Source organism: Somniosus microcephalus, chromosome 9, assembly GCF_052327205.1.
Source record: "Somniosus microcephalus isolate GS21.2 chromosome 9, FLI_Smic_1.0, whole genome shotgun sequence".
Taxonomy (NCBI): Eukaryota; Metazoa; Chordata; class Chondrichthyes; order Squaliformes; family Somniosidae; genus Somniosus; species Somniosus microcephalus.
This window is the reverse complement of record NC_140995.1, coordinates 73,619,410-73,633,239: the sequence shown is the minus strand read 5'-3', so window position 1 is coordinate 73,633,239 and position 13,830 is coordinate 73,619,410. Positions and strand designations below refer to the sequence as shown.

Sequence of the window (13,830 nt, the reverse complement as noted above, 5' to 3'; positions counted from 1 at the left end):
TGCAATTATATCGTATCCGTTTACATCTATTTGCACTGTTAATTCATCTACCTTATTACGAATGCTTCAGGCATTCAGATACAGTGCCTTTAGATTTGTCTTTTTAACATTTTAGACATCTTAACATTTTTTTGTACTATGGCCCAATTTGTCTTATTACCATTTTTCCTTACCCGGACCCTATTTGTTAGTGTACTCCTTTGTACGCTTTGTCCCTTCCTGACACAATCTGGTTATCCTTACCCCAATCACTTTCCTGCGCTGCTTCCTTGTCTTTTCTCTTTAGCATTCTAGATTTCTCTCCACTGGGAACCCCCCCCCCCCCCCCCGCCCCCTGTTATTTAGTTTAAAGCCCTATCTACCTCCCTAGTTATTCGATTCGCTGGAACTCTGGTCCCAGCATGGTTCAGGTGTAATCCTTCTCAACGGAATAGCTCTCTCTTTCCCCAGTACTGGTGCCAGTGCCCCGCAAATCGAAACCCACTTCTCCCACACCAATCTTTGAGCTACGCATTCATCTCCCTGATCCTATTGACCCTATGCCAATTTGCTCGTGGCTCCGGTAATAATCCAGAGATTATGACCTTTGTGGTTCTGCTTATTAATTTAGTCCCTAGCTGCTCAAACTCTCTCAGTAAAACCTCTTTCTTTGTCCTTACTATTTCATTGGTACCTACGTGGACCACGACAACTGGATCTTCCCCCTCCCACTCCAAGTTCTTCTCTAGCCCGGAGGAGATGTCCTTTACCCTGGCACCGGGTAGGCAACATAGCCTTCAGGACTCACGCTCCTGGCTGCAGAGAACAGTGTCTATCCCCCTAACTATACTGTCGCCTACTACAACCACCCTCCTTTTTACTCCCCCCACTTGAACGGCTTCCTGTACCACGGTGCCACGGTCAGTTTGCTCGTCCTCCCTGCAGTCCCCGCACTTGTCCACAAGGGTTGCAAGAACCTCGAATCTATTGGACAAGTGCAGGGACTGAGGCTCCTGCAATACTACCTCCTGGATCCCTGTACCTGCCTCACTCGCAGTCACACCCTCCTGTCCCTGACCACGTGTCAATTCTAAAGTATTTAATCTAAGGGGTGTAGCTGCCTCCTGGAGCAAAAGGTCCAAGTAACTTTCTCCCTCCCTGATGTCTCACAATGTCTGTAGCTCGGACTCCAGCTCCTCAACTTGGAGCCGAAGTACCTCGAGCCGCAGACACTTACCGCAGATGTAGTCGCCCTGGACAAAAATGTCCACAAGCTCCCACATATTGCAGCAGCAACACATCTCCTGTTCTCCCATTATTTTATTTATTTAATCAAATATTTACCTCATTTAGTTTATTAAATTAATTAAATTAAGTTTAGTTTTTAAAACTGTGTTATATGTTAACTTAAAACTTAGCTCACAGTCACTACCAATCACTTACCTGCCTTACCTGTGATGTCACACTGCCGTTTTCTCTTGTTGATGCAGGTCTGCTGCTGCTTTTATCCCCGCTCTCGGGCCTCGGTCTGCTCCCTCTCAGGTCCGCCAGCCCTCTGCGGGAGAAGTTAGGAAAAGCAAGCTCCTCCTTCCTCCACTTCACCGAACTCCCACACTTACCAAACTCCCAGTTGTTCACTCTGTGCTGGCTGCGCTCACAGGCCCCTGTGTTTATACTGTTTGTGCCTCAGATGAGTTAGCACTGCTCTGCTGCTGTTTCAGGAACCATTTTAATCCAGTTAGCTAATTAACCTACAGCAGCTCTCCAGTGGGAGAGCTTGCTTTTTTGTCTCTGCTTAAGCCTGAAGAAACTTAAAAATTTTAAGTTTAAATTTTAACTTAAACAGTTGATCTTACTTAAGAGCTACTAGCAATTAACACTAGATTTTAAAATGCCCATACTTACCAAACTCCCAGTAGAATGAAAGAGCAAGAAGTGAAAGGGGAGGGTGAGCGAGTAAGTGGAGGAGGAGGAAGAGAAGTAGCATGAAGTGAGAGAGAGAGTCAGATAGAAGTAGTGTAAAAGAGAGAGACAGAAGTGGAGGAGGAGACACCGAACAAAAGAGTATCGGAATTACGAGCAGGAGTAGGCCATTTGGCCCTTCGAGCCTGCTCCGCCGTTCAGTAAGATCATGGCTGATCTTCAACCTCAACCCCACTTTTTGCACTATCGCCATATCCCTTGAGTCCCTTAATATCCAAAAACCTTTCGATCTCTGCCTTGAATATACTCAATGACTGAGCATCCACAGTCCTCTGGGGTAGAGAATTCCAAAGATGCACAACCCTTTGAGTGAAGATATGTCTCCTCTTCTCAGTCCTAAATGGCCGACTCCTTATCCTGAGACAGTTCAAAGTGAGAAAGAATGGGAATTTGCCCCCTTAGTACTCTCAGCCACCATTTATTCCCACTTTGTCATTGCCATTCTTCCCATGATATAGTTTCTCCCACTACCCCAAACCCAGCCCCCTCCAGTACTTCTGATCCCCCTCCTTTATAGCCCACAGAACCCAGCATGGCCCAGTTCTCACAGACCCGCAACCTCCTGAGTTCTCGACTCCCCTTTGATTATTCCTACCCTTCTACATACTTTGAGGTACCAGCACCTTTCTAATCACTGTTGCCAGGTCTTGCTGACCATCTGAGAGCTCCCCCAGGTTCCATTCTCCCCAAGGAGTGTTTCCACAGCTCACAACCCCAAAGTCCTCCCAGACAGCAGTTTCAGACCTTTGCATTCCCATACCTCATCCCAGTATATCAGTAAAATAACACGTGTAAGAGGTGCACAGACCCTGGAGATGTACAAAATCGAAAGGAGACAGAAGGGAGGAGAGATTTAGAGAAAGTGAGAATGAATGAGAAACAGAATTGGAGCGAGCGATACCACACTAAGAGAATTGTGTGCTAGCCATAGAGAGAGAGGATGTCACAGAGAGTGACACAAAACAAATAAAGTGTGGCAAAGAAGCAAAGATACTGTATGAACTATTTTAGTCTGGGAGATCGCCTTTATATTATAATAGATTTGTTACCTCTAGACTTGACTATTCCAACACAGTCATGGCCGGCCTCCCACGTTTTAGCCTAAGTAAACTTGAAGTCATCCAAAACTCAGCTGCCCGTGTCCTAACTCGCACCAAGTCTCGTTCACCCATCACCCCTGTGCTCGCTAACCTACTTTGGCTCCCAGTTAAGCAATGCCTCGATTTTAAAATGCTCATCCTTGTTTTTAAATCCCTCCCTGGCCTTGCCCCTCCCTATCTCTGTAATCTCCTCTAGCCCCACAACCTCCCAACTCCTCTAATTCTGGCCTCTTGAGCATCCCTGATTTTAATCACTCCACCATTGCCGGCTGTGCCTTCAGCTGCCTAGGCCCTAAGCTCTGGAATTCCCTCCCTAAACCTCTATCTCTCTTACCTCCTTTAAGATGATCCTTAAAACCTACTTCTTTGACCAAGCTTTTGGTCATCTGCCCTAATTTCTCCTTATGTGGCTTGCGTCAAATTTCTGTCTTGTAACACTCTTGTGAAGCACCTTGGGACGTTTACTACGTTAAAGACGCTATATAAATGCAAGTTGTTGTTGTTGTTGTGGATGGGCTAATGCTGCACATAAAACAGTGTATCCTCTAAGTCACTGTACTACATCATTAGTGTGTTGAAATTAAAACTCATCACACAGTGTCCTACTCTATCTCATTCTTTTATAGGACCTCAAGACAGTGAAATGTCTTGTCTCCCTTAGTCTTGCCTTTACATACATATTACAGACATTTTAAACCCCAGTTTGGCATCACTGTTTCTTGATTTCCTTTGTCTTTGTTCCTACCTGTTTCAACCTTGGTGGACCCTGCACACTGGATCTTCGCCGGTCACTCAACTTTTCTGAAATAATCAAACTAATTCCCAGTTACATTGGAAAGAAGTTTTCAAATCAAAGAACACTTTACATTTATATAGCACCTTTAATGTAGTAAAACATCCCAAGGCGCTTCACAGGAGTGTAATCAGACAAAATTTGACACCGAGCCACACAAAGAGATATTAGGGCAGATGATGGTTTTAAGGAGCGTCTTAAAGGAGGAGAGAGAGGCAAAGAGGTTTAGGGAGGGAATTCCAGAGCTTGATGCCTAAGCAGCTGAAGGTACGGCTGCTAATGTTAGAGTGATTAAAATCAGGGATGCGCAAGAGGCCAGAATTGGAGGAGGGCAGAGATCTCGAAGGGTTGTGGGGCTGAAGGAGTTAACAGAGATAGGGAGGGGCGAGGTCATGGAGGGATTTGAAAACAAAGATGAGAATTTTAAATTCGAAGCGTTGCCAAACCAGGAATGAATCAAAGATTGTCACAAAGGGTGAATTAATTTTTTTTTGTACTGCTGACCATTAATAATGCCTTAATCTTTACTTGTGTACAGGCCTACGAGTAATGCTAATTACCGCTATAAAGGAAATGAAGTTGAAGAAGGCGACTTCTGTCAGTGCTATGTATAAATACATCACTGCTACCTACAAGTACGACATTCAGCGGAATCGTCATCTGATCAGGAAGACCTTAGCCAAACTTAACACTGAACAAGTGATCGAACAGGTCAAAGGTCATGGATTAGCTGGGTCCTTCAGGATGGGAAAGAACTACAAGGAACAAGTGAAAAGAAACAGAACAGAAAAGCAGGTATTGTCTATTTTAACTCGCTGAGAACTTTTTGATTTTCAAACCGTAATTATTTCCACAAAAACTTGTTCTTTCAACCGTCCAATATGAAGTTATTGTTCATTTGTTACAGTAGATCTTTTTACCCATGGAAAGTTGGGACTAAGCAAATTTCCCTCAGTATATTAGTGATGCTGCAGGTACAGGTATGGGGATTCGGAGCTTCTGAATCTCAATGTAGTAGTAGAAGTGTGCACCTGCAGATGTGGCTGTGTGTGTCACAGAATGGTGATGCCCAAATAAGGAGTGCAGGACATACGTAGCAAATAGTGCCAGTGAATGTCCCACGCACACAGGGAGCCAAGACCACATGTTGAAGTGGGGTTAGAGGGTAATTGGTCCGTGGCACATTGATGTAACTCAGATTCCCTTTTAAAGTCATATACATTCAGTCCTTATTTTTGTATTTGAATTATATTCAAAATTATGAGGGTTGGGGTTTTGATAGAGTTCCACTGGCAGGAGGGTCAGTAACCAGAGGACACAGGTTTAAGGTAATTGGCAAAAAAGCCAGAGTGGGGAGATGAGGAGAACTTCTTTTATGCAGCGAATGCACTGCCTGAAAGGGTGGAGGAAGCAGATTCAATAGTAATTTTCAAAAGAGAATTGGATATATACTTAAAAAGGAGAAATTTGCAGGGCTATGAAGAAAGAGCAGGCGAGTGGGACCAATTTCAGAGAGCCGGCACAGCCATTATGGGCCGAGTGGCTTCCTTCTGTGCTGTATGATTCTATATAAAGCTGTCATGCTGAACAGGGTTGTCAGAGGAGTGGTGGGGCCGATTAGGAACCAAAATGGAGATCTATTGGTGGAGGCAGAAAACATGGCTGAGGTACTAAATAAGTACTTTGCATTGGTGTTTACCAAGGAAGAGAACTTTCTCAAAGCTATGGTAAACGAGGAGGTTGCTGGGATACTGGATGAGATAAAAATAAAGAGGAGGTACTAGGAAGGGCGGCATTACTTAAAGTGGATAAGTCACCTGGTCCAGATGGGATGAATCCTAGGTTGCTGAGGGAAGTAAGGTAGAAATTATGGAGGTGCTGACCACAATCATCCAATCCTCCTTGGATACGGGGGTGGTGACAGAGGCCTGGAGGATTGCAAATGTGACACCCTGTTCAAAAAAGGGGAGAAGGATAAACCTGAAACAATAATCCGGGAGGAAATTAACAGCCACTTGGACAAGCATGGAACTAATAAAGGAGAGCCAGCACGGATTTGTTAAGGACAAATTGTGTTTGACTAACCTGATTGAATTTTTTGATTAGGTAATAGAGAGTGTGGATGAGAGCCATGCACTTGATGTTGTGCATATGGGATCCTGGGCTTTATAACTGAGGCATAAAGTACAAAAGCCAGGAAGTTATGCTAAACCTATATACAACATACATTCAGCCCCAATTCTGGGCACCACACTTTAGGAAGGACATGAAGACTTTGGAGAGGGTACAGAAGTGATTTACTGGACTGGTAGAAGGAATAAGGGATTACAGTTACGTGGATAGACCGGAGAAGCTGGGGTTGTTCTCTTAGAGCAGAGACGGCTAAGAGGAGGTTTGATAGAGGTGTTTAAAATCATGAAGGGTTTAGATAGAATAAATAAAGAGAAACTGTTTCCAGTGGCTGATGGGTCGATAACCAGAGGACACAGATTTATGGTATTTGGCAAAAGAACCAGAGGCGGCATGAGGAAAAACTTTTTTTACGGAACGAGTGGTTAGGATTTCGAATGCACTGCCTGATGATAGGGTGGTGGATACAGATTCAATAGTAGCCTTCAAAAGGGAATTGGAGAAATACTTGAAGGAGAAAAATTTGTAGGGACGTGGGGAAAGAGCGGGGGAGTGGGACTAACTGGGTTGCTCTTCGAAAGAACCGGTGCAGACTTGATGGGCCGAATGGCCTCCTCCTGTGCTGTACTATTCTATGATTCTATGAATTACGTTCTCCCACCAGAGGAGGGTACAATTGCAGAGTGACAAGTTTACATAGCAGTTTTCATTATAAATGTGAACATAAGAATTTATAATGGAAAACATTGATGCAAACACAAGAATTTTAATATGTTGCTAGTCAATCTCCTGTTGCGTTCCACACAGGAAATCGGAGAATATGTTCACTTCTCTTACCTGTCTCGGTCTCCATGTTGCTGTTTCTCTCCATCTCTCCTCTTCAGTTTTTCTCTGCCTCCTCTTTCCTGCTTGTCTCCCCGTAACTCTTTTTGCTTTTCTCTCTCTATCTTCTTCTGCTTCTCTCTATCTCTTTTGGAAGACAGTGAGTGGTATGGTGGGGGAAAGGAGCCACCAGTGGCTGCATTTGGGGTGGGGTAGTAGAGAAAAAGTGGCCCTCTCAGCAGCTCTGTCCCTATCCCTTCCCTCAATCGCTCATGCCAACTCTCTTGCTCCCATCGTGTCCACAACCCTTCACCTTTCCGCTTCCTGCTTCCTATTCCCCTTCTTACCACTCCTTCATCCCTGCCTCCCCCTCTTTGCACTATCTTGCTCAATCCCTGTGTCACCCCTCCCTCTTACTCTGTGGTTAATCACGTCACCTTTAATCTTCCATCCATTTTCTCCAACTCTCTCCCCTCAAGCCTTAAGCTCTGGAATGCCCTCCCTAAATCTCTCCGCCTATCTACCTCTCTCACCTTTTTTAAGACGCTCCTTAAAACCTACCTCTTTGACCAAGCTTTTGGTCACCTGCCCTACTATCTCCTTATGTGGCTTGGTGTCAAATTTTGTTTGATAACGCTCCTGTGACGCGCCTTGGGATGTTTTACTACGTTAAAGGCACTACATAAATACAAGTAGTTGTTGTTGTTATCCACCCACTCTCCCTCTCCCCCTCAACAAAGTTATGTTTGCTCTCAAAATTCAAATTAAGAAACAGAAATTAAATTAGAATGAGGACAACAAACAGCCGTCTGCCCTTGTAACGAGCAGGGTGGACAAAGGTGAACCAGTAGATGTGGTGTATTTGGATTTCCAGAAGGCATTCGATAAGGTGCTACATAAAAGGTTACTGCATAAGATAAGAGCTCACGGAATTGGGGGTAATATATTAGCATGGATAGAGAATTGGCTAACTAACAGAAAGCAGAGAGTCGGGATAAATGGGTCATTTTCCAGTTGGCAAACGGTAACTAGTGGGGTGCCACAGGGATCGGTGCCGGGGCCTCAACTATTTACAATCTACATTAATAACTTGGATGAAGGGACCGAGTGTAATGTAGCCAAGTTTGCAGATGAAACAAAGATGGGTGGGAAAGCAAGTTGTGCAGAGGACTCAAGGAATCTGCAAAGGGATATAGATAGGCTAAGTGAGTGGGCAAACATTTGGCCGATGGAGTATAATGTGGGAAAGTGCGAGGTTATACACTTTGGCAGGAAAAATAAAAAAGCAAATTATTATTTAAATGGAGAGAGATTACAAAATGCTACAGTTCAAAGGGACCTGGGGGTCCTTGTGCATGAAACACAAAAAGTTAGCATGCAGGTACAGCAAGTAATCAAAAAGGGAAATGGAATGTTGGCCTTTATTTCAAGGGGGTTGGAGTATAAAAACAGGGAAATCCTGCTACAACTGTACAGGGTATTGGTGAGACCACACCTTGAGTACTGCGTACAGTTTTGGTCTCCTTATTTAAGGAAGGATACTTGCATTGGAGGCAGTTCAGAGACGATTCACTAGGTTAATTCCAGAGATGAGGGGGTTGACTTACGAGGAAAGGTTGAGCAGGTTGGGCCTATGCTCATTGGAATTTAGAAGAATGAGAGGTGATCTTATTGTTGAAACATATAAGCTACTGAGGGGGCTCGACAAGGTAGATGCAGAGAGGATGTTTCCCCTCCTGGGGAAATCTAGAACTCGGGGGCACAGTTTTAGAATAAAGGGTCGCCCTTTTAGAACTGAGATGAGGAGGAATTTCTTCTCTCGGAGGGTCGTAAATCTGTGGAATTCTCTGCCCCAGAGAGCCGTGGAGGCTGGGTCATTAAATACATTTAAGGTGGAGATTGATAGATTTTTGCAAGATAAGGGAGTGAAGGGTTATGGGGAGCGGGCGGGGAAGTGGCTTTGAGCCCAAGATCAGCCATGATCTTATTGAGGGGCCAAGTGGTCTAATCCTGCTCCTATTTCTTATGTTCTTATGTTTCTGTGTCTTGTGCTCTGTCTGTCTTACTGTCTCCTAAAAAAAGAAAGACTTGTATTTATACAGCACCTTTCACGACCACCGGACGTCCCAAAGCGCTTTACAGCCAATGAAGTACTTTTTGAAGTGTAGTCACTGTTGTAATGTAGGAAACGCAGCAGCCAATTTGCGCACAGCAAGATCCCACAAACAGCAATGTGATAATGGCCAGATAATCTGTTTTAGTGATGTTGATTGAGAGATAAATATTGGCCATGACACCGGGAATATCACCCCTGCTCTTCTTTGAAATAGTGCTGTAGGATTTTTTACGTCCCCCTGAGAGGGCAGATGGGGCCTCGGTTTAACGTCTCATCCGAAAGACGGTACCTCCGACAGTGCAGCACTCCCTCAGTACTGCACTGGAGTGTCAGCCTAAATTTTTGTGCTGAAGTCTCTGGAGTGGGACTTGAACCCACAACCTTCTGACTCAGAGGCAATCCACTGAACCATGACTGACACCGTAGGTGTTAGAATCTCTGTCTCTAGGTGTAAGCAATTAGCATAGACCTTTTCTAATTGTCAACTAAATGCAAGTGAGCTAAGTGGCTTCAGAATTCAACTGCTATTTGTTTTGAAAATTGAAGTTGCATTAAGTAAAGACACGCTGTGTGTGTCTGTCTGCTTCTTTCTCTCATTCAGTTCAGTTTTCAGTTCAAATGCTTTATTGGCATGAAAGTTTACAGAGAACCATATTGCCAAAGCTTACATTGCAAAAAGGTACAGTTTTCCAACATTCTGTAGGTGTCAATCGATTTGACATTTGTTGGGTATATACTTTTAAACAATATTAATTTTAAACAGTCTTTCTACTTCATTTGGTACGTTCAATATTAATTTTAAACAGTCTTACTTTTAAACAGTCCTCAGGTTGTGACATGTTGTTACATATTTAGCCCCAAGGTATGGTCTGTCTCCTTCTCCTAGGACTAATCTCAATTTTGACAGATCATCCTCTCTCTCTCTCTCTCTCTCTCTCTCTCTCCACTCACTCCTCTCCACCCTCCCCTGTCTCTCTCTCTCTCTCTCTCTCACCCCTCTCCACCCTCCCCTGTCTCTCTCTCTCACCCCTCTTTCTCTCATATACTCAAGTTTATAGAACATGGAACAAAAGTACAACAGGTATGTAATCAGAGCACTCCATTTTGTTTCTCTCACACACACTTAATATAAAACCATTTAACGTAAATTTTCTCTCAGTAAAACTTCAGAATTTTGCCCTATTTGTTTTTAAGAATTATTTGAAGAAAAGCTACTGAGCAAAACTGCCAGAAGTTAATGAAAAATATTCCATCAGTGCAGCTGATTGGTGTTTCCTGGGAAATTAGGTACACCGCACATGTACAGACTGACCAATCCAAATTCAGTTTACAAAGTCATAGTTCTGGACAAAAATATTATGTCCAAGTCCAGGCTTTTGAGAGAGGCTGGAACATTGAAGTAAAATCTTTAATGAAAACATTAAAGAGTACAGTAATAAAATTCAATGGATAAATTTAATAATGTTACTGTGAAATATGTATTTTTAAATGGAATTTTTTTTTGTTTAAACCTTTATTTTGGACATGAGAAACTTCAGTCACTGGAAACAAAATCGTGATTGAAAATATTTTTCAGAAAGCATTATGAGCAATTTGTAGGAACCCAGTGGCCAGAGTGATGACTTTGCATAGGCAAAACCCATTGTAAATGCGGACATGGGAAAATATAATGGAAAAAGTTAACTTTGAATTTTTCTATGTATTTCAAAAACAACTTCAAAAGGAGCAGTAAGGCATTTTACAAATATATCAGTAAAAAGAGAATAGTTAAAAGTGAGATGGGGCCCTGAGAGGAGAGGAATTTTAATTTGCTTAAAAAATGGCAGAGGTTTTTAATAAGTACTTTGCATCAGTCTTTACTAAAGAGAGGCATATCAGAGAGGAGGTGTATCCTGGAGTGGTTGAGAGTGAGATGAGTGATATTATGATGGCTAGCAGGAAGATTTTGGATAAGTTAGTTAAGTTAAGGGAAGACAAAAAGAAAGAAAGACTTGCATTTATATAGCGCCTTTCACGATCCCAGGATGTCCCAAAGCGCTTTACAGCCAATTAAATACTTTTAAAGTGTAGTCACCGTTGTGATGTAGGAAGCCAACATGTGCACAGCAAGCTCCCACAAACAACAATGTGATAATGACAAGATAATCTGTCTTTAGTGATGTTGATTGAAGGATAAATATTGTTTAGGACAATATTTAGCAACTCCCCTGCTCTTCTTTAAAATAGTGCCATAGGATCTTTTGCATCCGCCTGAGAGGGTAGACAGGGCCTCGGTTTAACATCTCATCTGAAAGATGGCACCTCCGACAGTGCAGCACTCCCGCAGCACTGAAGTGTTAGCCTAGATTTGTGCTTAAGTCTCTGGAGTGGGATTTGAACCCAGAACCTTCTGACTCCAAGACAAGAGTGCTACCAATTGAGCCAAGTGACAAGGCACTGGGGTCTGACAGGATACATCCTAGGATCCTGAAGGAGTTGAAGGAGGATATTTCGGAGACCTCTTAAATTTTATTTCAGGTTCTATTGAGTGTGGATGTGTGCTAGAGGATTGGAGAGGGGCCAATGTAGTATCCATTTTTAAAAAGAGAGATGGTGCTAATCCAGGTAATTACAGGCCAGTTGCATTGGGAAAATATTTGAGTCTTTAAGGATGAACTTACCATGTATCTAGATAAAGAGATAATAGTTAGAAATAGCCAGCACATATTCAAAAGGGATAATCGTGCTTGACAAACCTCATAGAATTATTTGGGACGGTAACAGCCTTGGTCGATGGGGGAAATGCAGTGGATGTTGTTTACATGGCTTTGTTCAGGGTACCACACCGAAGGTTACTAGAGAAGATTAAAGGGTATGAAATTGGACTTAAAATTGGTTAGAAGGGGGAAAACAGAGACACGAGCAGTTTTTCAGAGTGGTTGGAAATGGGTAGAGGTGTCCCATAGGGTTCAGTTCTGAGCCGACTTCTGTTCACTGTGTGTATCAATGATTTGGATGTGGGCCGAGAAGGAGTTTTGTCGTAATTTGCAGATGATACCAAAATTGGAGGTATAGTTAATTCTTTAGAAGAACAAAGGAAACTGCAAAGGGATATTGATGAGCTGGGGGAATGGGCTAAAAAGGTGGGAGATGGGATTCAGTGTCAGTAAGTGTGAGATGATACATTTTGGTTTTTAAAAAAAGCAGCAGCAATTATGCTCTGAATGGAAGTGGGCTCGGTGCTATGGTAAAGCAAAGGGACTTGGGGTACAGATTCACAGGACAGGTTCACAGGACATTAGAAGCAGCTCCTCAGGTTGATAAGGCTGTAAAATAAAAAGCTAACTGAATTCTAGGTTTTATCTCAAGAGGTATAGAATATAAAAACCAAGAGGTACTGATGGGCCTATATAAAACCTTAATCAGAGCTCAGTTAGAGTACTGCGTGCAGTATTGGGCTCCACAGCATAGGAAGAATATTGAGGCTTTAGAGAGTGTACAATGCAGATTCATTGCGATGCTGCCTGGTATGAAGAAATACAAATACGAAGAAAGGCTTGAAAAATTGGGACTTTTTTCATTGGAGCAACTCAGATTATGGGTTGTAATAGAAGTGTTTAAAATTATGAAAGGGTTGACAGGGTAGATAGAAGCAGACTGTTTCCAGTAGATGAGGGGTCAAGAATGAGGAACCATAGATACCAGATTAAATGCAAGAGATTTAGAACAGAGGGCCGGAGAAACTTCTTCACACAAGAGAGTAGTGAGGCTGTGGAATTGACTTCCAGGGTTAGTGGTTGAGGCAGAAACAATGTCAACATTGAAGATTAGATTGGATAGGTGGATGAAGGGAAAGAGGTTGAAGGCATAGGGAACAGGATGTAAAACTGTGATTAGAACTATTTGCTTGTGTGGAGTGTAAACACTGACATGGACTGGTTGGGCCGAATGGCCTGTTTCCGTGTTATAACTCCTATAAATTTCTATGTATGTACTGTGCCTATAAATCGCACTATTTTACTAAAGCTCATTGTTTCTGCTTAGAAACCAAGCCCTGGGAAAAACGTGTTGCATATTTTTCTAAATAATGAGCAAGAGATGAAAACAGAAGACGGCGACACAACCTTGAACACAGCAGACCCTGGTAAACTATTGGCAAGTGATTCTCTTGTGTGTCTCCTGGAAAATGAAACCGGCGATTGCGGTGAAACTGAGCAACACCAGAGTGCAGGAAAACCACCGGAAACATCACAGGAAGAGGTTCCCAATAGAGGGTTAGAGATGATTCCAAATGGACAAGGGATCATGGAGAATAACAGAAGTGATGAAATAAGAGAAAGTTCCCTTAACCCACCGCAGCTGACGACAAATGATAAAAGTTGCCTAAATGTCCTCCAGGGAGATTCTCAAGAAGATCTGAATGCACTGCACCCCTCTAAAATGGCCCTTCCCTACAGCAATTCAAAGTGTCATTTTGAATGCATCTGTGGAAAAAGTGGACTGGCTGATTATAAAGCGCAGGTGCAGTGTCTGAAGTGCCATTTGTGGCAGCATGCTGCATGCGTTAATTACAAGGAAGGAGACCTAAAGATCAGGCCATTCTACTGCCCACACTGCCTGGTCACGATGAAACCTGTACCCACATCCGCAACCCTGATCATCTCACCCAGTTCCATCTGCCATCAGTGGGTGGATGAAATTAACAGGCATGTGAGATCTTCTACCATTTCCATCTTGGTAAGGAATCCGACAGAGAAAAAGAAATCATGAATCTTAAACACATAGTTTTCATAACCTTTATCACTGCTTTATTCTTTCTCGTTTGTTTGTTCTCACATGAGTTAGGATTATCTATTGGAGGCAGGCTAAGAACAATTTTGCTTTAAGATCTTTGTTCAGTGCAGCCTTGGAGTGATATAAGCCTCACC

At 42.9% G+C, this 13,830-nt stretch overlaps 1 protein-coding gene across 6 annotated transcripts in view; it reads left to right on the top strand.

Annotated features, from left to right (window-relative positions):
• The window catches only part of shprh (SNF2 histone linker PHD RING helicase), a 228,095-nt gene that overhangs the window by 44,585 nt on the left and 169,680 nt on the right, over nt 1–13,830 (top strand). For all 6 annotated transcript variants that reach the window (XR_015079506.1, XR_015079507.1, XM_085996774.1 and 3 more), the window contains exons 6-7: nt 4,394–4,650; nt 12,947–13,639. Coding sequence is in view for 4 of the 6 variants with exons in the window: in XM_085996774.1 (XP_085852900.1) it covers nt 4,394–4,650; nt 12,947–13,639 (950 nt within the window). In the remaining 2 variants the exon portion in view is untranslated. The remainder of the gene's footprint in view (nt 1–4,393; nt 4,651–12,946; nt 13,640–13,830) is intronic.